Source organism: Micropterus dolomieu, linkage group LG12 (genome assembly GCF_021292245.1).
Source record: "Micropterus dolomieu isolate WLL.071019.BEF.003 ecotype Adirondacks linkage group LG12, ASM2129224v1, whole genome shotgun sequence".
NCBI classification, from domain to species: Eukaryota; Metazoa; Chordata; class Actinopteri; order Centrarchiformes; family Centrarchidae; genus Micropterus; species Micropterus dolomieu.
In genome coordinates, this window is record NC_060161.1 from 31,068,419 (window position 1) to 31,095,008 (window position 26,590).

At 37.9% G+C, this 26,590-nt stretch overlaps 2 protein-coding genes across 2 annotated transcripts; one reads left to right on the forward strand and one right to left on the reverse strand.

The window, feature by feature from the left end:
* The first annotated feature begins 415 nt into the window (after nt 1-415).
* Nucleotides 416-5,845, forward strand: LOC123980353 (CD276 antigen-like). The gene is made up of 6 exons (XM_046064700.1): nt 416-512; nt 3,548-3,883; nt 3,984-4,325; nt 4,435-4,479; nt 4,886-4,954; nt 5,694-5,845. The coding sequence occupies exons 1-6, from the start codon at nt 434-436 to the stop codon at nt 5,795-5,797; spliced, it is 975 nt and encodes a 324-aa protein (XP_045920656.1). The 5' UTR covers nt 416-433; the 3' UTR covers nt 5,798-5,845.
* A 942-nt stretch (nt 5,846-6,787) lies between these two features.
* On the reverse strand, nt 6,788-26,033 carry LOC123980331. The gene is made up of 25 exons (XM_046064658.1): nt 25,792-26,033; nt 25,544-25,673; nt 23,823-23,984; nt 22,634-22,771; nt 22,123-22,274; nt 21,400-21,503; nt 21,121-21,310; nt 20,666-20,797; nt 20,356-20,499; nt 19,865-20,003; nt 17,008-17,158; nt 16,530-16,666; nt 15,784-15,895; nt 15,574-15,637; nt 14,204-14,407; nt 13,857-13,999; nt 13,410-13,528; nt 11,742-11,863; nt 11,532-11,629; nt 11,062-11,198; nt 10,779-10,903; nt 10,485-10,630; nt 9,791-9,893; nt 9,374-9,510; nt 6,788-7,609 (listed from the first exon to the last, which is right to left on the reverse strand). The coding sequence occupies exons 2-25, from the start codon at nt 25,671-25,673 to the stop codon at nt 7,486-7,488; spliced, it is 3,213 nt and encodes a 1,070-aa protein (XP_045920614.1). The 5' UTR covers nt 25,792-26,033; the 3' UTR covers nt 6,788-7,485.
* Between the last annotated feature and the right edge of the window lie 557 nt (nt 26,034-26,590).

Below are 26,590 nucleotides of genomic sequence, written 5' to 3' on the forward strand. Positions count from 1 at the left end.
TGACAAATAAACAATCCTGGAACCTTGGAAAACTGGGCTCTACATTCAGAGACTCTGTAAAGTTGGAAATATGGTAAAGTTACACTGACTTTAATTATAACAAGGGAAAAGATGTAGTAGTTGGTTCCATCACAATAACGAGATGAGAGGTAAACAGAGGGGTAGAGATGTGAGAAGGAAGCATGATGACAGATGTAAATAATAAAGCTGTGAAAAAGTAACAGAGATTTTGAGGAAGTGATTTTCAGTTCCCCCCTCTGAGCCATCAGCTCAGTTCCTGGTTCCTCACCCCACTGTGTGACTAGAGAAAGAGAAATGAATCGACTGGTAGTGTGTCCGTCGCTGTGTTTTAAAAATGCCTCACCAACAAATGAATTGTATTTCATCTATTTTATTTTTCAGGAAGCGTGAAATTTACTCTGTGACATCTACCATGGCTCTTCTTTATCCAGCGACCATAATGAAGTTGCTCCTTGTTTTAATGTCCACTCTCTCTCTTGTGGACGCTGCAGGTAGGTTTTCATCAGTAAACAGTTTGTCTCATAAAAAAACACTTTTCTCTCTGCTGTTGAGTCTTCACTTAGCTCATTCATAAACCAGATTCTGTGCATAGGTTGTGACAGTTTAAGTGATGGTTGATTTAACTGGTGATTGTCACAGATGTGTCGCAGGTGTAGCCTGAGTATCCCTTACCTGCTAACCAGGAAATATGTTTCGATAACTTTGTTTATCTATGTAATATGTAAATGTATGCATCTGAATGTAGCTTGGATATCGTTATACATGTTGATTCACAGGGACTTCTCAATCCTAATTCAAATGACGACAATGGGAGTGATCATGAAAGTGAACGTGTTGATGCCTGTTCAAAACACTGCTACTTAAAGGTCCAGTGTCTAATATTTAGCAGGAGCTATTGACAGAAATGCAATATAATATCCATAACTAAAGCTGTTTCTCAGTACCGAATTTGGTAAGTTCGGACTTCTGTACTTTAAAGCTTGGACTTGGCAAGTTCGGCTCGGGAGTACAAACTTCCATTAACGGGAGCAAGCAGTCAGTCATTCAGCAGTTGGAACAACATAAAAACTCTTAAAACTACTATATGTGACACAAGAACAGCAGTATTATAAAGTTACAGTTGTGAGTTTTCTCATCCAACATTTCCACTTTTTGGCAACTAAATGCATTCTGGCATATCTGTCTATCCAAAGTCCACACAAGTCACCACCGCTGCAGGTTCGGTAAAACGGGCGGAGCATGAACACATCTCGGTATTTGACTCTACTTGGCTAGATGCAGACTTTTGAATTAGAACAGGACTTTGGCTGCACGTCCACAAGAACACAAGTACAGACAAGAACGCAGATTGAGAAACAGTGTATGTCTTCAGTGGTGTTTAAAGACCTTACATAATGAACCATTATATTTTTATTACCACAGAATGAGCCATTTCTATCAAACACAGTGGGTCCCCTTACATGGAAGTCGCCATGTTGTGCCGCCATGTTTCTAATGTAGTCCAAATAGACAAACTGCTCTACAGAGCGCATTTCGTCACTATATATCTGTTTGCACATAGCAAATATATTTATTGGATAATAAATCAAACTATCAGGCTGGGAGATGAGAGTTTGTCGAGTTACGATGGCCTCTCTCCCTACGTGTCTCCGCACAGCAGTGCAGCACACATCAGAGACACAGACAGACAGGCAGCAGCTATCCCAGCTCCTGTCCCAAGAGTGTTTATCTTGGCTTTTGTGGAGGTGAGTGGTGATGAACAAAAGACTAAACTACCAGTGCCTAAAGTTTACAGCTAATTAACCAATATTTGGTTCATTTAGAACAAAAACAAACAGACGGAGGGTAGTAGGCTTAAAGGTTCAGTGTGTAGGTTTTAGTGGCATCTAGTGGTGAGGATTGCGAATTGCAGCCAATGGCTCACTCACTCCTCCCTTTGCAAGTGTGTAGGAGAACCTACGGTGGCCGACACGCTCTGTTGGCTCTTGTGCTAAATAGTAAGTGTGGTCCTCCATTTGGCCAAATTTCACTTCTTAAATATTCAACATAGCGAAAAACTCTGTAGAATGGTTTGTCCATATAGGCCACTGCAGAAAGATGGTGGCGCAACATGGCAACGTCCATGTAAGTGGACCCACGGTGTATGTAGATAGAAATGTCTCATTCTAAGGTAATAAAAGCATAAAGTTTCATCATGTAAGGTCTTTATACAACATTGAAAACATTCTGTAGTTATGTACATTATATGTAATCCAAAAAATTTTGGTGGGTCTTCCCCCAGAAAAAAATTGCACTGGAGTAGATGCCTTTTTCACTATTCTGGTGCCTTTTAATTACTGTAGTGTACCTTTAACTGTAATTCAATCCTGCAACATACATGATGTAAAAGTGGGTGGGTCTTGTGCCACCCACACACAAAAGTTCAACAACTGCATGGGTGTGAGTGAGTTGAAATAAATTGGTAGTAATTGGTAAGGGAGTAATATATTTAACATTTTGTTTTTAAAAAATGTAATAAATAATAATGAGAAGGGTCCTTTTCCCTCCCAAATGTCCCTGTGTAACACAGTGTGAGTAGGTTGGACAGTGATATAAGTAACTAAATCAATATAAGTTAATGTGAGAGAACCCAACTGTCATGGGTTAGCTGAGTGCATGGCTGAGTGCAGACTGAGGTATGGACCCAAATGCAGACCAAAAGGATTTATTAACTCAAAAAAAACAAACTGAAACAAGCTTAAGTGGAAACACAAGGGTAAATCCAACAAACACAAAGCAATCCAAAAGCCTGGGAACATTTCAGGGAACAGGGAAAACAGAGCACAAGGCTGACCACTCAACATAGACGACACAAGGACGTGACCAAGACTGAAGACACAAGCAGGCATTTATACACAGGGACTAACGAGCGGGGCGGGAGGAACTCAGGTGAGGCGGATCAGGACTAATGAGACACAGGCAGGCAAGAGAGACAGCAGGGGAAACAGACAGACACCAATAAGGCCATAGGGAAACTAATGACCAGGAAGAAACAGAATATAAATAACTGAACATAAGCAGACAGATCACTAATATACCAAATAACTACAGCTAACAGGGAAAACAGACTGAACTAAGATTAAACAGAACACAGAGCAAACATGGACAAAATAATACAGTACACAGACCAGGAGTAGACGCTAAGACATGAATAAAAATGCAGGACATAACTAGAATTAGAGACAAGACAGATACTAAGAAAACTTAAACAAGCGAATGAACAAAGGACTAAACTCAGCTACAACACCCTAAACATGACAAGATCGAATAGAGCTATAGAAACACAGAATCCAAAACCAAACCTATGAAAACAGATACCAAGTAAACTAGGACATGTGAATGAATAAAATAATCAACAAGGCTACACAGAGAAACACAGAACCAAAAACAGACTAAAACAGGAAAGACATGAACACAAAACCACACTCCTAACACAAACACTTCATGGATTGTAACTATATTTTTTGATCTTTTGTTTTCTTTGCAGCTCTGTCAGCATTGATTTGTTCACATCAACCAATCGTAGCCCTGGCTGGTGATGATGTCATTTTGCCATGTCACCTTGAACCTGCAGTCAGTGCCAGTTCTGAGACAGTGGAGTGGACCAAACCTGGTTTGGACCCAGAGCACATCCATATTCACCAAGATGGACGACTGATGTATCAAAATCCGTCCTATAATGATCGTACAATACTGTTTATGGATGAACTGACGAAAGGAAACGTCTCCTTGAAAATCTTCAGCGTGAAAACTTCTGATGCAGGAAAATACAAATGTTTCCTCCCTTTTATACAGAAGGAAGCTTCTATCCAACTCATTGTTGGTGAGTCAGACTTTTGTTTGGAAAAGGCAGGACTCAGCATTGGCTGAAGTCGATAATGATGCTGCAACATGAAGTCTAAAAGCGATGTTTGCTTCCACAGGAGAGTCTGATGTGATTGGCTCACATGAACCAGTTACAGTAGTAGTCGGTGATGATGTCATTCTGCCATGCCACCTGGAGACCCCATTCGATGTGAAGACTCTAACGGTGGAGTGGAAATGCAATAAAACTATTGCGCACATCTACAGAAATAAGAAAGACGATCTTGTAGATCAGGATCAGAAATTCAAGGGTAGAACATCTCTCTTCCCTGATGAAATGACCAAAGGAAACATTTCATTGAAACTGACCAACGTCACTGAACAGGACGCAGGAATTTTCACCTGTTATGTTCCCAAACTGCACAGTCAGGTCAAGAAAGGCAACATTACCCTCATTGTTGGTGAGTACAGCTAACCTAACACACATTAAAATGAATATTTGTAACAAGCTAAAACTATTTTAGCACTTAAACACAATGAACACAATTACAATTTAACATTTTTTACCAGAGAAAAAGCCGGAACCCATTAGAAGAAGTCAGACTGATAATGACAGTAAGTAAATATCTCGACTTCTATTTATTTGTATCTCCATCAGCTGTCACAACCACATCTATTTTTCCTGTGGGCCCGAATTTTATCTTTCATTTTTTTAAGTCTTTATTGTCCCCTGTAATATGTACATGCAGATATCACACCTGTGTCATTCGTTCTACAAGAAAAATGAATCTCTAAGTAGTCAGGTGTTAAATCACCTTCTGCTGGGAGGTTGAGGTCAGTTTTATCAGTGTGGTCTGAGTTGACAATGAGTTCATTATGTGTTATGGCGGGATGGTCTACAGTCTGTCCAAGTCTGCTTTGTGACCATGACCAGGAGAAGCAGGTGTGAAAAATAAATGAAGGTTTTCTTGAAAGCCCCGAGGGAAGAACAAATCTTGACAGCTTTCCTCTATTCTTTCAGGTATTGTTGGCATTGTTGTTGTTGGCATTATTGTTACTTCCATTGTTGGTGCTGTATTACTGAAGATGCGTAAGTCACACATTTCTCCTCTCTTCATTTTCCCTATTTAAAATGATGAATGAAATTTTTTGAAGTCTGTCTTAAAACTATAGTCAGTTGTCCATGTGTACAGAATAAAGCTTGATTTATAGTCCTGCATGGGGTCTAGGTGCGTAGCTACTCCGTAGGCGTCAAGGGGTTAATGCAAACTGCAAGTGAAAGTATCAAACTAATGCAAATGCATGTAATAGATTTATCAAAATTGCTTCTCTAATTTGAATAATTGTTAATGACACCAATCAAAATTTAAGTCCTTGTCTCACAAAAACACTCCCTACTTGTATGACGTAAGAACATTTAAATACACCTGCTTAACAACAGTTTTCTATTTTGGTGATTAATTAGATTTAATTAATAAATACGGTAATTATTACAAAGGTGAATAAGTAAAGGCACTAATTAAAATATATACATTTATGTCTCCTTGTATAATTTAATTACTACCTACATTTATTTATTTACTTTATTTTTTTGTGTATTTAATTGGATGCTTATTTATTTATTGAGCATTTATTTATTTCTGTATTTATTTCTGAATGTGTCAGGATCGGTGCTCCATAGAAGGCTGCCCATTACTCATAGCTGCTGCAGCTTTAACTTCTACAAATGTATATAAAAGATGTGTTGACCAGAGTGAAAGAACAGAAATGCTCAGGAGCCTAGGAAAGCACTGACTAATAACTTGTGTGTCGTATATTTACGTGTGCAGGACATGACAAGGGAGGACAGAACATGGGAAACACAGGGGACTGTGAGGAGAATAATCCTGAGACAGTGATTCTGAACGAGGAAGATATCAGCGACACTGCTTAAATAATGACTGCTGGTCTTAGTCCATCCAAATATTCAAATATGTTTTATCAGTTGTCCCCAATAAAACATCCTGGTTCATAAAAATATACCCAGTGCATACCTCATGTCCCTGTGTTTCTGTTTTAAATGTGTTTTTGTTTGTGTTATCTTGTTTTTCCCGTTATGTGAATCACTTTACACAATCTGCTTTGAAAAACACTCTACTTTTTATGAAATTAATTACTATAATACAACCTTTTGATTTACTCTCAACAAAAAACACACCTAGCGGTAGTCAGTTATGCAAGCTGTGAAACATCTGGACACTAAAAGTTTGTTGAAGTGGAGGGTACACACATACAATATATCTCTACAGCTGCTGGACCAAAAAGCAAAAACAAATTCAGTCCAGTTTTAGGCTGAACTTGCTTTTATTGCTAATGAAAACCCTTTGAGCGAGTAAAATATCACAGTTTTAACATAGTATTTTTCATGACAATTGTTTTTCTTCTGGATGATTTATGATCTATATTTAACTTCACTTCTGACTTGTTGGATTTAATATGTATAATATGGATCTTGATGTTCTAGTTGTTTTTACTCTCAGTATCAGACAGCTCTTCTGTGATTGGTCCAGCTAGACAGTAGATTGACTCCATGAAGACCACAACCACCTGAGTGCTCAATTTAAAGTGCTGGGTGCTGTTGGTGTGCAGATCTTCTGTCTGATTATTGCCGGTTTGTTAAACAATTTCGCCTCTCATTAAATTATTTTTGCTTTAGCACAACAAAACGTGAAGATGTGTACGCAGAGATGACATTTTGCATTCTGCTCTCTAAAAGTTTATTTACCAAAAACAGATGTTGCTTATTTTTGATGTCATGATCAGGTTACTGTTAAACTGCTGTGTCATGATAACATACCTCTGCTCTGCCAGTCCTGCAGACTTTGTCTCAAAAAAAAAAAAAATTAAGAACTGCTTAATTGTGTTCGATTAACGACTCATCTACTTTTATTTTATAATAAGCAATTTTATTCCAAAAACACTCAAACTTAACAATGCGTCTGTCTGAGCAACAATGAAGCTCACTGTGTCTGTCAAAATAAGGGTTTTATCCAAAATCAACTGTGCCAAATACAGAAGCAGAAAACTTTTAACAGTGACTTAAAATAAAAAAGCAATTTGGTTTCATTGCAGGTCTTCTAGCTGTAAACGTATCCATATCCCTCATGAAAGGTGTACAGGCAGTACAATGAGCAGTATCATTGAAAAGTGTGCGTTACAGATAAAAAGCACAAACAGAAAAAGGTTTTGTTTTAAGAAATACAGGCCTGTTTTGTCTTGTTTTTGACTTTTTTTTTGTCTCTCTACCCTTGCGGAACCTTACATTTATTGCAACTGTCCAACTGATGTTCAATGTCAGTCATTTCAAAGAAAAAAAACCTGACTAGACAGAAAATCAAAGTGATATGAATTTGTTAATACTATACTATTCTTGTCTATAACGCAAAGAATGCAGGTGCACATTTATCAATGAACAAACATGATTGTGATTATAAAATGTGATAATTTAATAACATGAACTTGCATTCGGTAGCTGACTTTTTGGTAGCTGACTTTTTGTTTCTGATTTCCATATTTTCCCGGTGACATACTGTATTTATTGTATGTGAAACCGACAGCCACATCTGTAACACCAACATTTTGCTACAACTTTTCCTGAATTTGTCTCAAACGGTAATCCATCACCATTTTCTTCATTTCGTTGGCTGGTTTAAGATCAGCCTCGGTGAGCAAGTCTGCTGGGCCACCCTTTGGATCATGCTTGTCTCTGTAAAACAATTTTTAGTTACAAAAAAATAAATAAAAAAGCATGACAGAAACATTTTAACCTTACTGTCTTTTAAAGGTAGTTGAGCTGTCAGGCTTATTAAGTATAAGTATCCACATGGTTCAACATTTTCATGTTTTATTTTAAGTGAAATACATCTGTACAAAGTAATCTAAATTAACTACAATTGTTTGCATACGTTTTCACCCCCTTAAATAGAATCATCATTGGTGCAGCCAGTTGGTCTTAGAAGTCATCTCATTACTTAAATGGAGATCATCTGTAGTCAATGGGTTTCAAGTGATTGCAGTATAAATACACCTGTATCTGGTAAGTTCACCTTTTCATATATCGGTAAAACCTCCACCACAGAGACAAAGGAGCACTCCAAGCAACTCAGAGAAAAGTTTAAATTGACCCTGCCTATATTTCCTTTCGCATAAAACTGAAACTACTATGAAACACTTTATTTATTTCGAACAGAATATTGTATAAAAATTATCCAATAATATCAAATACAAGTTCGACAGATGGCTTATGCGCAGCAACTTAACGAAAACAAACATACCCAACAACAGGTTGCAGGACATCACAACTTGGATAAATTTTTATGAAAAGCTGTTTTGATTCTTTTGATCAGTGGACCCTTACAGACTAGTCGGTGTTGACCTTGTGTTAACTTAAATGGAGTTGGTGCGTATTCGCATAAAAGGGGCGCATTCTCCGTATTTCCCCAGAAGAATGCACGTTGATTGTGTCAGGATATGAGGAGTGGCTAAATCTAATATCGTGGCGGCGACAAAGTCAGGGAGGCTTGTTTGCATCGCATTGAGTAAATTTGTAGCCTAATTATCTTAACAGTGTTCTCATTGTAGTTCAAATCTCTATTATGTAGCTCAGTGGTTCTCAACCTTTTTTGGGCCAGCGCCACCCTATCCATTATCCAGGTCCCTTACCGCCCCCCATCAAAAAAAATGTTTGCTATTTTTCCTGAATATTGTTTTTATTTATTTATTTATTATTGCTACTATTTATTAAATAGTCTTGTAGTACGTTTATTAAAAACATGGAAAAGGTTACAAAAAAAACATGTGAAAAGTAATTATATTTAACCAAAAAGTGAATGTTCCTCCCAGAAACTGTGTGTGAAGCCAGTTTTCTTGGATGGGGCACTTAAATAGTTGGGGGATATTTGGGGTCCTCCCCCAGAAGATTTTGAGCATTTAACACTTCATTTCCATCTTTCTGGTGAAAATTTCTCCTCCAATTTCTGCCTTCTCTGCACCAATTTATGGTGGAAATGTCTAAAAATGTATAATTAGAATATAATCTAGTGAGGCTTTCAGGCATTCTGCAGCTCAAATACGATTTTAAATAGGCCTAGTAAAAACAAAAACAAATCAATGTGTGGCGGTCAGCGTTGATATTGTGGTGGGCACCACAAATAAATAAACTTATGGGAAACACTGTAACTTTTATGCTGATGTTCAAAACGTTCTGCAGATGCAGAATCTCTCCCACATATGAGTTCTCTGACATGTAAAGAACAAAAAGTCGTAATGGGAGACTAATGAGACTAAGCAGTATATCTCTCCTGTAAATGTGTAACCACTGCGATAACAAAATGTTCACGGTAAAACACTTTCCCACCAAGAAAGAGAGTGTCTGTTTTCCAGAGTTTACACAGTAAACGCCATGAGGGTAAAATTTTAGAGATGACTTCCCGTTCGTTCCCATGAAGGCAGCAGGGAAAGAAATACTTACGATTTGACGTGCTTTTCGATGGCTTTTCGTTCGTACACTGTTCCGTATTTTGTTTGGACTGGATCAACAAACATCTTGTTGGTGAGTGGACAGATTAGATGTGGGGGAACACGCTGTTGCCCGGGATCCACCAATTTCTTTCAAATCAGAAGTAAAGACAGTAAATATTAACATGTCATGTCGATGTAAAAGTTACTGAAAACATAATACATCATAAAAAAACAAGTTGACTGTAACATGCAAGTTTTTTTCCCTTAATGTGGCTTCTTCTTTGTCATCATGTGCAAACAGACTAAATTGTTTTGATGTACTAACAGGTGTTTAAGCAAGACTATTGTTTGGATTGTGTTATACTGTCAAGTGTTCCTGATTTGTTTTCTTTCCCCTGCAGAACTTTTCAAAACACTGCTAATTTACCTTCTCCATGTCATCCCGTGATTGGGCGGCAGTTTTCTCTGTATGTTTTTTGGCCTCTTGTTCGTACTTCTCACGGCTGGTCAGGAATTCCTCTGCCAGAATGCTTCAACAGAAAGAGATATATTTCTATTGTCAAACTGATGAAGACGTGTCCTTAATTTGCTTGGGTTTTTACATTGTCTCATTTTAGCTGACGCTTTTATCAATTGATCTGACATATCATTGACCAATTGATATGTCAGAGGTCACACACTGCCAGAGCACAGGGGTTAAGTGTCTTGCTCAGGGAAACATTGGTGGATATGTCACAGTGGGAATCAAACCCGGGTCTCCCACATAAACGGCAAGTGACTTTGCCACGACATTTACTATGCTATATACATGTGTCCATTAATATTACACATTTTGTCTATTTAGGCCCACAGATAATAAACTGCGTGAACATTAAGTTACAGAGAGACATGAGAAGACCTCAGCCTCAGCCTGTGATCGGTAGTAAATTAGCGGTTGATCGGCGGTCGGCAGTCGTTATGTGTAACTACACAAGGACATTTCTGACACATCGCCGACATCTGCCAGATAGCTAAGTAGTGTGAATGGCACGGCCATCTGCCGACGCTGAAAATCGTGTAGTCTGCACGAGCCTTAAGGCCTTTAACTGAAAACATGGGTATGTTATGGGATTGGATCTAACCTGTCCAATGGATCTTCAGGCTCAGGGATGATGAGCAGTCCGTATACAGCATTCAGGATATCTCTCATGGTAATCTGAGCGTTGTAGTTCCGGTCCAATATGTTGTGGCAGATGCGCCCCACACTGTTAATATTACAGTGGTACACCTTTGTTCACGTTAAGAAAATAACACTGCATTTAAAGTACATCTATTTTAATCATTTAGACCCAAATGTTTATTTCATGCATATAAGATTAAATGAGGAAACAATTTTCTACCATAACAATTTTAAGCAATGTTGTTGGAAAGGATACACTTGTGACAAAGCGGACAAGTGGAGGCCTCACTGGGTAGTCAGGTCCAAACTGGCAGAACAGCTCAAAGGTTCCTTTCTCGTAAGGTGTGTCAGGAGGTCCCTCCATCAGAATCTTCCAGAAGGCTGTAAAGTTAAGAAATTGAAAAATGTACCTGGCACACTTAGATTTTCCTGTTATCCAATATTGCATTGAAATAATCAACAGCTTAAAAAGGAGCCTGTACCTTGAACTTGACAAAATGTCTTAAAGGATTTTAATGCACGACAGAACAGTCACTTACTGAAGTCAGACTCTGATGGAAAGATCGTAAAGTAGGGATGTGGGTTACAGTGCAGACTCCTCAGCTCCTCCAGGATACGTTTGTCCTTTTCCATCAATTGTCGAACTTTGGCGTCCCGGATCTTATTCTTCAGAGCACTAGTGTGAAACATGAGCACCTCAATATTAATACAAATCTTTTAATATTTTAGATTGTTGCCTGCTAAATACTATTAAATAATTGTATGTATTTATCATGCAGCCTTTGAAAGCTCTCAGGCTGCCAGAATACTGGCTGTGAGTGTGACAATCTCTTCTTTTTCAAAAGTTTAAAATAATTGTCAGTTTATCTGTTAGTCATCTGAGAGAAAATTAATCACCAATGATTTAGAATCATTTAAAAATTTTCTACTCGCAGCTTCACAAACATAAGGAAGGGTTAACCCTTCTAACCCCCTAACCCTTCTCAGCTTGTTGCAAATATCCACTTACCTCTCTGTCATTGTCACTTTGCTGTCCATCTGGCTTGGCAAGACTGCCTCTGGAAATGCATCATACCCATGGGTAGCAGAGAGCTCTTTTAAGAAACTCTGAAAAGGTGGAAATAAACAAGCACATCAATTTGGTACATTCATTACTGTGATGATGTCTAGTTCTCAGAGCACTACAAACAGAACTGTTGGCAATAATTGGTGAACTAACTTTGTTGATGGACGATGGGTCAGCTTTGTTCTTGGGTTTCCTCATCTCCAAAGAGAGAACAGTCTCAATCTCAAAAAGCTTCAGACCGTCTGTGCTTGTCTCTGGTTTGAAACAACAACCCCCTGAAAGCAACACAGTTTTTTTGTTAAAGAGTTCGTTAAAAAATGCACCACTAAAATACTGTATAAAGCCCTTTAAACCACATGTTCATGACACTGTGAAAAAAAATAACATTAGGTGATAAAATCTAATAGAATTGTTCATTTCAAAATAAGGATAGTATGGAGCAGAATTAGATTCAAAATGGGAACTCAAAAATGCGTGTTTCAACACACACACAAATACCATAGAAATTTGAACAAAAACTGCACAAATGCACACATTTCCTCCTGAATAAATATTTACGTTTTAAATACCAATTTTGTAACTTCAACTTCAAAGAGTTGAGCATTTTCACTTTCTCTAGCTTCCTGTGACTACAAATGTCTAAAAATATTTGACACTCTTTTATATTTATTTACAGATTGTCAAATGTGTGCGCACGAGTCGCTTGTTGCACATGGTCCTTTTCATTATGAAATAAAATGTGAAAACAACAAGTTGAAATCCGTCCATCAGTCTAGAAATATCTGGCACTTTTTACATTCCATACTTCAAACTGTAAGCCATTTCCAATGTTTAGAGCACACATTACAAATGATACGAGAGGAAAGACTGTGAGGAACAGGGATGAAAAGTGCGTTTGGTCATTAAAGTAAAGCATACCACAATTGGACTTTGGAGCAGTGGAATCTTGTCCCAGGGGGACACTACCCACAGATTTGCAAAGTGCTTACTGTAAAGTTTGGTGGAGGAGGGATAATGGTCTGGGGTTTGGGCTAGGCCCTTTAGTACTTAATGATACAGGATTGGAAGACATTTTAGTCAATATGGATGCTGCCAACTTTGTGGCAACAGTCTGGAATGACTGTGCCCCTGTGCACAAAGCGAGGGCCATAAACACATAGCTAGACATGTTCAGTAGTGAGGAACTTGATTGGCATGCACAGCGCCCTCACCTCAACCCCACTGAACACTTTTGGGAAGATTTAGGGCACAAATGTTATTTTGGCTAAATGGGCATCAATTCCAAAAGATATTTTTGTTTTGGCAATCACTTTTTCTATTGGTTCACAACCTGTCAATGTGTCTCAGCCCCGTCAGTTTATTCTTCCCTCTGCCCATCACCTGAACCCTCTCTTGCTGGCACATTCATTTCCAATTCCTTCATCAAGCCTCAGATTATATACCAGCCACTTTTCCTCTCCCCTCAGGTGGATTGTCTTTGTTGTATTGTGCCAGCCAGTGTTTTTTTTTGTCCAGCCTGCCTGACTTGTTTTGACATTCCCTTGTTCTATGATGTCTGCATTACTCATTGAGAACTGTCAACGCATGACACCTAAGTATTGCCCTACTGTTGATGTTATTTAATACTGGCCTCCTGCCTCTGGTTTTGGATCCACTTTGTGAGTGCCTTAGTATACCTTAGCATACCTTCGCATGCTTACCATGGAGTTTTAATTGAAACTGGTTCAAATGAAAAATTATATATATATATATATTATTATATCATTAGATAACTACTAATAATAACAAAAGTAACTGTAAATTGAAGTTCTCACACTGTACCTGTTGCATTGCTGATTCCACGCAGAATATTGTTTTCCACTTTTCCAAGAAGAATTGAATCCACAATGATGTTCGATTTGATCAGGTTGGCAGTAACAACATCTGGCTGGTTGGACGATCTGTGGACAAAGAATATGTTCTCAAGAAACATAATATAATTTGCAGGTATTTACATTTTTATGCTTTCAGCAACAGGGTATCATGACAAACTAAATGACCACGGCTTCATCACTGATATAACTCATTCTCTGGCTCCTAGTCCTAAATTCAACCTCCTAAACTAAATGCCTAAAAATAAAACTGAACCTAAACCTAATTCTGACTTTAACCTTAAAGATAAGTCTCAACCCTCCTCATATATTTACTAATATTTACTGATGAATGACTGATTTTACACTTATACAAATAGTCAATAAGTACAAAACTAGCACAGAGAAGGAAAATTACCTATAATCGTTTCCATCTGTGAGACAAAGGATTCGAAGTTTACAGTCTGGAAACTTCTTGACTTTTTCCAACTCGAGCATTCCATGCTCCAGGGCATCGTACAGCTTAGTACAGCCCATTGCCTTGAGGATGTGCACATGTTCCTGGGAAAGTGAAAAATAACAGCTGTGTCTAATGAATTGTTTAGTAGCCCATTGAATCATGGCTGAGGAACCCGTGCGACAGAAAAAATACATGTACAGTATATCTGAGTTTTAAAAGGTCTCCCATGCACATCATTGAACTGAACAAGGATCTGGTCCACAAAATGTTTATCGGGGTTTTCAAGATGTGCAATATATATTTACCTTGAACTTTTCGAGTGTTTCTGTGAATGTGTGGAGAGTTTCCACTGTAGAGTCAAACTTCCCAAGCCCAATGACATGATGAAAGTCATAAGCCATGGTCCGTGTTGCAAAGTTGTCAAAAAGCTCTTTAACAGCATCTATTTTCTTTATTTCCACACTTCCATAGCAATTCTCTGTCATGGATGAGCTTGTATCTATCAGCACCTGATGAAGATAAAGTCAAGAAATTTAAGCTCAACCACAAATGAAGCTCAGCTAGAAAAATATCCTTTATAGGGGTCTTGAAAGAGCACTTGTTTTGTAACTTTGTTACAACTGTTACACAGTTAAGGTATCAAAAGTGCTAAAAGCGGGGTTGTTCCTTGATTTAAGGAAAGCATTCAACACTGTTAACTATAACATCTTATTGCATAAAGTATGGAACTTCAATTTTTTATACAGTTTGTCAACCTTATCAAATCCTAACTCTTATTCCGGCAAAAATAAATCCAACCATCTATATCTATCAACTCGCGTCCCGCAGGGCTCTATACTTGGTCCAACCCTGTTTAGCATATACATTTATGATCTGCCCTCTGTTTATGGAAAATGTGAATTTTTAATGTATTATTTTTAATGTGTTATTTTTACTCAAGGTAAGACTGTAACAGTTGTTTTATTGAAGGTTTATTGAATCCTGGCTTAATCTGTGTTGTTTGTAACTGAATGTATTGAAAACAGTTTCAATGTTTTTTTCCCGCTAAGGCAATAGCATAGATTTGTAGCGCAATATATTTTCATTACAGGAGAGAGACTAAAAGTGAAGTACACATAGGTTCAAACCCCACATGAATAGGGTCTGTTATAAAGTAAAATTTCAGGTTTATCATCATATATCATATCAACTTAGGCAGCTAAGTTAAGTTGGTCTAATGCACAATTTACAGCCTTAAAACCACTGAACTCATTACACAAAACCAACACTTAAACCTCTAGATAAGAGGCCATTTAGTTACCATCATTGTCATATTCTAAATAAGTTTAATCTGCTTAGCTGGGAAAACCTCATCAAATACAAAAATGTTTCAAAGAAAAGTCTATAAGATTATGCACAGTCTAGCTCCTCCTCCCGTCTAGCCTAATCAACTTTAAAATAATTGCATACAGAGTTACTGGAAATGCAGCTAGGAGCTTTTCCTGCAGAGGATTACATCAATGGAACTCAATACCACAATAAATTACAGTCCCCATCCTATTATTAATTTCAGGGTTATGTTAAGAAATGGCTATTTGAAAACCAACAATGTCGACCATCACCGATAACTGTACCGTAAATCTACTTCAAGATTTAATCTGCTCATTTCAATAAAATATCTGGAGATCAGCATTACCATTATAGCTTCTTTTGGAGTCCTGGTTGTGACAAACGCAGAGTCCTCCCTATGGTCACCAGTTCTGCATGAAAAATAAAAACATCAAAAAAATACATGAGAAATCCTTAGATAGGCACTCTATTGACTTGCTAGTCTTAATAAATGGGTCAAGAATCAACTTTAATCAACATTTTTTTTCAGGAATACTAAAGAAAATGAAGCACTCACCTAGCTGCTAATATGTCCACGTCCATATTTTGCTTTTTGCCATTCAGACAATCATACACCATGATCTTTGCTGGGCACACTTTATCTTTACCCAAATAGATTCCAAGGTTGTCTGCCAAAAACAAGAACAGCAAGATCAACATTACACATCAGGGAGCACAAAAGCAACCTTAGAATGAGAGGCATGGGCTATTCTGCAGCTGAACAACAAAACAAGTGTTTGATTGGTTGCTGTTTTTTTCCAAGCAAACTACACTGCAAAACTCAGGCCCATGGTAACTCAAGCAGAGATCGAAATTATAATTCACACATTTATCTCATCCTCTTAATACTATAACTCCCTCTTGATCTGCCTCAGCAAAACATCCCCTTTCCAAGAGGTACAACCTTCTGCTGCAGAGCTGTTGACCTGCAAAAGGCCTCACATGGCACAATTTTGACCTCTCTTCACCTGCAGTTTAGCGCATGCCAACTTTATTTGCATATACACTGCAGTACTGTATCATTGGCTGGTGTTTAAAGATCTCTACTACCGGAGACTGTAACTTCAAAATTGTGGCTCCTAAACTTTGGAACAACCTCCCCTTGGACTTGAGATTTGTGAACACCTTTAAAAAGCATTGAATCCATTTTTTTGGACATTTGGGCACAGTTGTATACACATATGCACTGTTGTCCTTGTAACACATGTTTTTATGAAATCATCATGAGAATTATGAAGTTAGGCATTCAGATTTTTGCAGTACCTTCACGCAGGAAAACAAGGCATACGTCTTCATAACCAAGACTCTTCAAAAGCAGTGGTGGAGTCACACTGAGTCGAGGGAAAGCTTTCATTTCTTCTGCCATGTCTCCCAAACTCTTCTCAGTATTCACCTGGAAGCTGTAAATTAATTATATGGGTTAATAATTGAGTTACTGTGAATACTGTGAGATTGTATCAACTTATTACAAGCACAAGGTGTGGTGGAAAACAACAATGTTTGAGTAAGTTTGTAAAGTTGTTGCCCATTCTGAGAGTCAGTTACAAAAATGAAATCTTTTATTATTTTTATTTTATTATTAGTTATTACAAATATTTAAACATGTTTCTTGGGCATAAAGTACAGTCTGTGCACTGTGCATCTTTTGGGAATCTGTGACAACACATGTATGTACACAAACATGTGTGTTTTGTTGTAAATTGTATCACATTTGTTGAAAATAAAATTGGGGAATACATACTTCTGACCAGTTACACTTTCATGTGAAATCCAAAGATCATATGTGTTAATTGATGGATGAACACTGAGCAAAATTTTCTCAACGTCAGTGGCTCTGTTGAGTGACGTTTCTTGCAAAACGTCCTCAGTGCAGTTTGGAATCTTCTCGCCATCTTCACAAAAGGCAAAGAGAAAGTCAAAATATAATGTCCATAGTTACACATGACCAGCCTCTCACCAATAACATAGGTGAGAAGAAGAAACAGTTCAAATTGGAATGAGATGTGACAAGCCCAGCTGCATCCAAAGACCAAAGGCATTAACACCCAGCCGTAAAATAACTCACTATTGAATCTCACAAATTAATTGTTCACTTATAACCCCCAGGCTTTCCCTTTAACGAAGGAGACCCAAAATTTAGTTTTAAATAATGCATTCAGATACACATCACGTTTTCAATAGAGCAAGTGTTTCTCCTCAGGTGTCTGTCAGTAGCTAGATGTAAATATTAAGCCGTCTGGAGGCAGGGCCCGCTGTCAGAGGGTACAGATTACCCCGGCCAAAGGCCGAGGGGAGACCCATGCAAATGGATGACCCTTAAATTGGATTAAGAACAACAATTTATAGACTCAAAAACTTGTATGTAATTTGTAAATATGACTATGTATTTACATGATAACATTTTTCCTTGTTAACATTAAAACATATGTATTTTCATCTGATAACCCAAACCCCGCTGTTATTGTGAAAACGGTACGGTTGAAACACTTGCTAATGTACCTGCTAATGTAAAGCGAAAAGCTTTAAGGGAACACTGCAACCTGACGATGTCACACACTGCCTGTCGGCTACGCTTAGTTTAGCTCTCTGTGCGTTTTGGTTGTTTGATCAGTTCAGTATCTGTTTTATAGTCTGCTGGGTTCTGGATTTCAGTCCTGTCTGTTGTCCTGTGTCCAGTCTGCTAGTGTTAATTGTGAGCTCTGCCTGATTTGTTTGGTTATTATCATTCTTTGTTAATCTGTTTTGTTCAGTTATCTAGGTCTGTTGTTGAGTTTGTCTGAGTTTGCCAGTGTTGTTCTGTTATCTTGTCTCCCTTATGCCTTGAATATACTCGGGAGCAGACGCAGACATGGACAGCTGCGGACCCCGCAGACACGGACTACTTCTGTTTATACTACCTTCTGCAGTCAGCTTGGCGGACACATTCTACACATGCGCAGAAGATCGGTTAGCGTCCTGGTAGTGCTAGACACCGCGCAGACGTGCCCCCTCTGATGACGATGTCTTTGTCACACGGACCCTCGCATTCTCGTGGACAAATATAATCCTTGCTTTAGCCACTCTGTGTTATAGTTCGGCCCGTTTGTTTTGTTGCTAATGTCTTGCGTTGGTGGTGATAGCACAATGGAAAAGACACATGCCTTTGGTGTGAGAGACTTGGGTTCAATCCCACACTGTAACTAATCCACCATTGTGTCCCTCAGCAAAACACCTCTGTGTGACCTCTGACATGTATAGCAATTGTGCATCGCTTTGGATAAAAGGGTCAGCTAAATGATTAAATGTAATGCATTATTTTGCCGTTGTCTGCTCTGTGTTCTGTTTTCCCTCTTGGTTGAAGTTTATTTGTGATCTGTCTGCTTGTGTCTAGATTAGTTTGTTATTTATATTATTCTGATCTGTTACATCTTATTTTTGATATGGCCTGTGTTTAGTGTTCAGTAACCTGTATTATGCCTGTTCCCCCAGTAATCCCTCTGCATGCCTGTCTCTCTGTTTTCCCCTGCTGTGCCTGCCTGCCTCATTAGTCTTGATCCCTCGCACCTATGTTGTTCTCGCCTGCTTGTTAGTCCCTGGTGTATACTGTATATGTTTGCTGTTTCTGTTTTAGTCCCTGTCTGGTTATTGTTGTATGAGTGTTCTGCCTGTTCTGTATGTTGTAGTGATGGCGAGATGAAGCTTTATAAAGCATTGAAGCTTTCCATCCAATTGGTTCAATCATGGGCCGAAGCTTCACGGTGCTTCATTTGCTCTACTGTGCCATAAAGTGGACAAAAAATGTAAAACAGCCAGAGTGATTATAACGGCAACATGGCTTTGGTGTGTGAAGCTTTGAGGGTCAAAAGGAAAGTGGAAACAAGGGACAGGGTTTTGATAACTTGGTTTGCTGCTCCTTTCGAATCGTACGCCAAACCCGCAAACCATCTCCTGAATCGGTCACGTACGGCCGGGCTCGCGAGGCTTCGAACGTCACCACATACGTCATCAACACAAGCCTCGATACGCGCTTCACAAAAATCACCTGCATTACTCGACACACGCTTCGAAGCCTCGATACGGACGGACACATCACTAGTATGTTGGATTTTGCCAGTTTCCACTACCCGTAAGTATTGTTCTTGCCTTGTGCTTTGGATTAAAATCCCTGGAACTGTATGTCAGCTCTCCAGTGTCTTGTATTTGGACTCTCTCCTGCTTTGCATTCATCCTGATCCTGACAGACAAGCACGTCAAATAACTCAAATGTCAAGGGCTCATATGAAAAGCCAAAACACAGAGAAAAATAAACTGAAATTTCTGATGTACTCCACCCAGCGGATGTGACACCGGAGTATGTCATGGCCCGAATCAAGTGAACCCGCTCTTGAGGTGTCGTGAGTCGCAGCAACATAGCTGGTATAGTTTAGCAAAATAAATATCTAAAATCTGAGGCGCAAACTTCGTCTGTTTGGGACTGTGAGCTGCACTTTATCAGAGCTGCTGAAGAAAAGCAGAAACTCAAACCTAAATGCCACCCAAACTAAATAAACTGTATGCAAAATGTGTACATGTTGGGAGGTTTGCTTGTGTAATTTTGAACCATAAGACATTTTACTTACTTTTGATTTTCTGAAGTACAAAAGCTTTTTCAAGGACACCTGGTACTCCAGGTATGGTGACTGGATCACAGAAACGGCTGCCTTCTTCAGACATCAGAGAGACAGGTGTGTAGTTCTCATGTTCTGGGGTGTCTAGTTTCTGTCAAAATGATGTTAGTGAAAAATCTCAACGTCAATGATTTGATGTCATGAGCTCCTGAGTCAAAGGTGCAGTATGAGATGACTTTTAGAAAACATCGAGCAATTATCATCAGAGCAATGGGCTTTTTCAAAGATCACACAGGGTTGCAACAGTGCTTTGTATTTGAAACTATATATTTAAATTCTATTTAAAAATAGAGCTAGAAAGAAACAGAATAGAAAAGCAAAACTAAAACCATAACCTGCTGGTTAACAGAGTGAAGCATTTAGCAGTCAGATATTTTGAATGGGTGAAGAACAAAACAGAGCTCAAAGACATTAACCAAACCTCCAAACTCATATGTAAATACCTTTGCCTCTGACAGTAGATATGCCCAGCAGTATGTTGAATACTCAAAGACATCAGGGTCCTCAATGATCTTTTCTCCTCGTTTTGTTCCAAGCTGTGGCAAAAGTTCCCTAAAGAGCATGTACAAGCCTTCAACCAGTGCAATCTACAGGAAAAGAAAAACATTAATTGAAGAGGACAATGACATTTTAAAAGCTTTAATTTAAAAACTATGCAGTGTAAAGCACAACTATGCTTAATACCTCTAAACACACTTCTAAAAAATCAATGCAAAAAGTAATAACAATATTACACCTTCTTGTTTATTTTACCTTCTGATTCCTGGAAATTAACTCATTCCTCAAGAGTAACTGGAACAAACTTTGGGCCAGAGGGTTACATCCAGTCAGCTTTCGTATGTAAGCAATCAAATTCTTGTATAGAACTCCTTGACTCTTGTTTTTCTAGAATATAAAAATATCAGTTTTGAACTGAGATGAAAGTGCATCTAATAAGTTCAGCAATAAAGACAGTTTGTAGTTCCTTTCTTGCAAAAGATGTAAAGGTTTTTGTAGATTGTGCTTTATTTTATTTTTTTATACATATGTATTAGAACCTTCAAAAACCATTTATATAAACCTGTGAAGATGGTTGGTTTAAAGTTTTTTTTTTTTTAAATGTTGGTACAGTATTTTTTATTTAATGCCAAACACATCTTGTACGAATGACTTAGGTAAGTCCCAACATTAACATCTAAATTTAGATTGATCTTCTGAACACTGCTTACAATGACATAAAGTGAAGACAAGAAGACACTGATTCCTTTGGTGGTTTGTTGGACCAAGGGCTCAACATCATGGATGAATAAATGTTCGTAGTCTTGAACCTCTTCAGAAAACATGGACAGTGAGAAGTACACTGTTGACCCGTCTGAGATTCCACAGCTTTCCAATGTGTTGCCACTGCCATGTTCTCCTCTGAAAATATGATTTATACACAGTTCAAAATCAGTGTCAATTCGGGTCAAAAGCCACACTATCCATGCATTTCAATAATTCAGAATTACTTGTAATGAAGAACATGTCCTGGGATTCCACTCTCATTTGAGAGCTTTTTCTTCAAATTAGCCACTGTGTCACTTGACAAATCCACCGTCACCTCGAAGTCTCCCTGTATCAAATAGTTGTTTTAACAAAGGGAGAAAATGAAGTCAAAGATTTAAATTTCAGCCCATGTCAGGCTAGTCCACAGTGATATCATAGACTATATAAAAGATGTGGCTGGTTTAAGGTACTGCACTGGCTTCGCTTTTCTGACTTGGAGGTTGCAGCTTGGCTGACACACACACACGATGTGGTATCATACACCACAAGTTTCAAAACAAGACCAGTGAGAGAAAACAGAAATAGATAAAAAGTCCAGCAGTGGAAAGCAAGCATCATGTTCTTCATACCGCATCATGTCCTGTGTATGATGGGGAACAAATACATGTTACAAGAGCTTCTACAGTTTGGTAAGTCTTGTTGAAAGTTTGGGCCCAACTACAATCCTGCAGCAAAAAACACTAAATAACAAAACCATTTCCCTCCTAGACTGTCACATCTATAAAACAATTCACGGGACACCTATCAACAAAAAAAGGTTCATTATAACTTTATGTATTTATCTTTTTAAATCATGATGACTAAATTTCAGTATTTTTAAACCTAGGCTCTATTTTCACATATATGACTAGTAGGTAGTAAGAGCAAAACAAAATTGAGGAAACAAAAGCCTAACATAAAATCACCTTGAGCATAATGTGGCATCGGACTGTATCAGTGCCATGGGTTTCAGTAACCTCTTGCATCGACATCTGAGGAGCTGTTTTCAGGTTCTCCTTCGGTGTAAATATGGCATAGATTACAGCTTCATTTTCAATATGTCTGTCATTTAGAGACCCTGTAGGTGAACAAAATAAAAATGAGCATTTTAAATACTTTGTTGCACCTTACTGAAAAAATTGCAGATCTTCTATATTAGTCACACTGGCGGTTTCTGTTTTGGTCTTCTTTCTTTGTTTTATTTTCAAGATTCCTCAAAATGATTCTGATGACATAAACAGACATCCACCCCTGTCTGATGTGATCAAATCTTGGGGATTAATATTTACAAACAAACATCAAACGTTAAATATTGTATTTATTTACTGTAACACCAAAAACTCAAATATGGCCTAAGGCCTAATATTAACTGTGGTGCATAATCACACTGAATATGACCTCGTTATTTACTTTAGCCTGCGGCACGAATGAACTTACATGTGTTGAAGAAAGGATCATCTGTCAAAGGCATTCCATCCACCGTGTAGAGACAGACACCTCTGGATCGATCAACACCTTCAATGTGACAGATCCTCAACATCAGATCTTCAACTGTGTTTTGTGCAGGATCCATATCTGCAAATTCAAAATGCCCTTGGTCAACTACATAATATGATGATATGATACACACCTGACAGAGGACGGCCCTTAACCATTAATCACAGGGAAAACAATGGGTAACAAAACTATGAGTCCTGATGGCCGCTCTGTCAGGCTGTAATGCTAACATGCTCACAATGACAGTGTTTACATCCTGATGTTTAGCAGATATAATACTAGCCATCATGGTTTAGCATGTTAAATTTGATAATTAGCACTAAACACAGTACAGTACAGCTGAGAGTGTTGATGCAATGTCATTAGTTTTGCAGGTATTTAGTTAGAAACCAAAGAACTGGACAAATTGACGTTTTGATGATGATGATGATGATAGCGATTCATGAAAAAGTTAAGGGATCACCAAAACTATTACAATTCATCCTGAGGTGAACATTAATGTGTGCACCACATTTTGTGGAAATCCATCCAATAGTTGTTGAGATATTTTACTTCAAACCATAATTTGAACCTTCATAGTGGCTCTAGATGAAAAGTCAGAAGATCACCAAAGTCATTGGACACCATGAACAGCTGTGGCCACACCGCTAGCATGGCAGCAGTGAAATGTCAGGCTTTATGTGTGAAAACTGATAAATCATAAGTTCAACAGCGATAATCTTTGTTCGCTAGAATGTTCTTCTAGTTTTGTTCAAATGATTAATCATATTAAGTTGATTTGGATTTGAAACTGAATTTGAATTTTAAACAGTTACATCAGTTAATCAGTAAATAAGACTGAAAGTCAGTTGGAGTCCATGCACAATAACCAATTAACCCTATCAAAACACACCATCCTTTGATTCAATAATTAAAAATAAAGATATTTAAACATTTTGTAGGGCTATTTAAGGCAATTCCCTGTTTCTAACATTGTTTTACTTTTTTTCTGAAAATGATCTGCGTACACTCCTGTGGTTCAGTCAGTAACAGAATCCACATTTTTCCTCTGTTCTGTTTACGTTCTGTAAAGAGCTTAATGGAAAAAAAAAATGGAAAAGAAATGTTGTACATTTCGTAACCTTCTTACCTTTGATGTATTTTGGTTCAGGACATTTGGGGTATGTGTACTGCAGACAGAATGACTCCATTGACTTTTTCACAGACGTTGCTGCTGGGTGTCCTGGAGCTCTGAATCTGCGAACGGTGTCTTTCATGGCAGAAAAGCGGTTCCTTTCCACCTGGCTTAATCCTGTTTGGAAATAAAAATACTGTTCATATTTTGATCATTTTAATATGCAAACCTGCTGTTCTATTTAACTTTAATGTTCATTTACTGATGTGGACTTGTTTTCTTTGGACCATTGCTTGAAATCTCCCAACAACAAATTATTTAAATGTAAATAATTCTAAAATAAAATATTGCAAAGATATTAGTAATTTCATCTAGCCTTAGAAGTGCCTTTGGTGGAGAATTAAAGAAATAATTCATATGAATTCACAAACAAATTACTGTACTTTTGTTCAAGCATTCAATCTACCTGTTGACATTTCCATGTCACTATACTACTACTACTACTACTACTACTACTACTACTACTACAAATAAGGATTATTATTATTATTATTACTACTACTACTACTACTACTCCTCACTATACAAATACTTCAAATGAGTCGATATCCTTCAACACTATAACCAGACTAACTAACTCCATTTTTCAAAAAGCTCTACACAAAAATACCTTCATGTATCATTGCCTACACCGTGTGGTCATTGAGACAACACTAACATTCAATACTGTTCACTCAAGTCAGCACAGGTTGAGCTGAGTTAGCACACAGCTACCCAGGCGGAAACACAAAGAGTCATAACTGATAACGCAACAGTCTGAAGCTTTAATAGATAGATAAAAGGGCCAGAGTCAGTTCATTCAGTTTTGGAATTACGTACAATATATTAACCGATTTATTTTGTTTTGGCTAAAGATTTTCGTATGAGATGAATACGATTCAATAAAAACAACAGTTGAATAGACAGTATTGTCTATCACACAAGAGCATTTTTTTATTAAACACAATATATTCCTAAACTTTGGGCTACGTTGTTAAACTGTGAATGGTGAAATAGAAATTTGTAGTTTCAACACACCAAACAATTTCAGAATAATTATTTTGTGTGTTAATGTGCCAATGTATACATTTGTTATTTCTTTTGTGTTCATCATGTGAAAAGGTTTCTGAGGGGGAGAACCACAAGCAGCATTACTAATAACCAGGTTTTGTAGTATTGTTTTGAGTTTATCTCACCAGTGTGTAAGACTGTGTTGTAGTGTGTGTGTTTTTGAGGGCTTGTGTGTCATGAGGGCAAAGTTAGGTTTTTCAGCAAGATTGAATGGTTTTGAGAGGAGAGCTTCATTTTGACATGAAAATAGGACATTTGGGGAATTGGGCGAGAAGTTGTGGATTTGTGTTTAGAGTTTCAAGAAAAAGAGGCATCATTTCAAGAAATGTGTTTAAGCAATCGAGAAAAACTGTCATGGTTGGTCTTATTTTGGTCTAATGCCAATTCTTTCTCTCTTTTTTTTTTACCATATGGCCACATTAGAGAACAGAGAACAACTCATGTTATCATGTGTAAAACTTTGTCAGATACCTCTTAGAAACGTTGTGTGAAATGTTTTCTGTACATGTGGCAATAACACAGGCCTTTACATGAAAATAGTTAAGGCACACATACAGCATATGTTCAAAACCAGGTAACATTTTAGACTTACTGCTTTCACACTTATTTACACTCAGTAACCTTACCGATGTTGTTCAAGTCTTCATTTGTTACTCCATCAAGGAAATCTCTTTCATCTTTCACACCCAGCTGAAGAAATTTGTTGTAGTAAGACTCCAGTCTGTGCTGCTGAAGTAAGTTGAATATTGTACCCATCTAGAAAAAACACACACAGCAGAATATTCCAAGTGAAATTCATTATTACGTACAATATATCAGCCGATTTATTTATTTATTGCGGGTAAACTGTTTACTGTAATTAAGACAAACTTACCTTGAAGTTTTCAAGATCCAGTGCAACAGTTGTGCCGTTTACTTTCAGTTTCAGGCATGTTTTTTCCAAGGCGTGGCTACTTTGAGGAAACGAAACCTAATTGTGAAGTTGCAGACTGAGACTGTGGGGATGTTACGACGCTGAAATCCAAAGTTGCCACGTGGACTTCTGAGTTGTATCTTTGATTGAACGAAAAACCTGCACTTATTGCTTCCTGTCCGTTTTGTAATGCTCAGTGTCAATTCAATTTTAGCATGTTATTGTTCAGTGTAGGACTGGCGACCTGCCCAGGGTGTACCCTGCCTTTCGCCCGATGACACCTGGGATTGGCTCCAGCCCCCCCCCCGTGACCCTGTACGCAGGATAAGCGGTTGACGATGGATGGATGGATGGATGGATCACTAAAGAAGTCATAAGGTGTGCTGAAAAGCGCAAAGTGTTTTGCAGCAATTGAACTGAGGTAGTTTTACATTACTGCACAGTAAAGTATCCTCAAAACATATTATAAAACAATCACAATTTCCTCATTTTTAAACTTTCATAAAAACATTACCGTGATTTTACTGTAAATTTGTTGTGAAAGTTCAAGGAAAATCTGTACCAAAGTCAAAATACATTGTAACACAATAATCCTTTATATTTGAACTCTCAATCCTAACTGTAAATGTCCTTAGCGTTACTTTACTGAAGAGCTAATCCTTTTAATTAAATAAAAGTCGACATAGCCTAATCTACACAGATGGTAAGGAGCTGCCATGCAAGGTGTCATTAGGAGCAATTTGGGGTTCAGTGTCTTGAC

Excerpts from the sequence above, each read along its gene's own strand:
- LOC123980353 (XM_046064700.1), top strand. The coding sequence starts at position 434 with ATGGCTCTTCTTTATCCAGCGACCATAATGAAGTTGCTCCTTGTTTTA. Across the intron at positions 513-3,547 it reads CTCTCTTGTGGACGCTGCAG|CTCTGTCAGCATTGATTTGT; the intron begins GTAGGTTTTCAT and ends TTTTCTTTGCAG. Across the intron at positions 4,480-4,885 it reads AAGTCAGACTGATAATGACA|GTATTGTTGGCATTGTTGTT; the intron begins GTAAGTAAATAT and ends CTATTCTTTCAG.
- LOC123980331 (XM_046064658.1), bottom strand. The coding sequence starts at position 25,673 with ATGGGTACAATATTCAACTTACTTCAGCAGCACAGACTGGAGTCTTAC. Across the intron at positions 20,798-21,120 it reads TGTCTTCACTTTATGTCATT|AAAAACAAGAGTCAAGGAGT; the intron begins GTAAGCAGTGTT and ends TTTATATTCTAG. Across the intron at positions 20,004-20,355 it reads ATCTACTGTCAGAGGCAAAG|AAACTAGACACCCCAGAACA; the intron begins GTATTTACATAT and ends TCATTTTGACAG.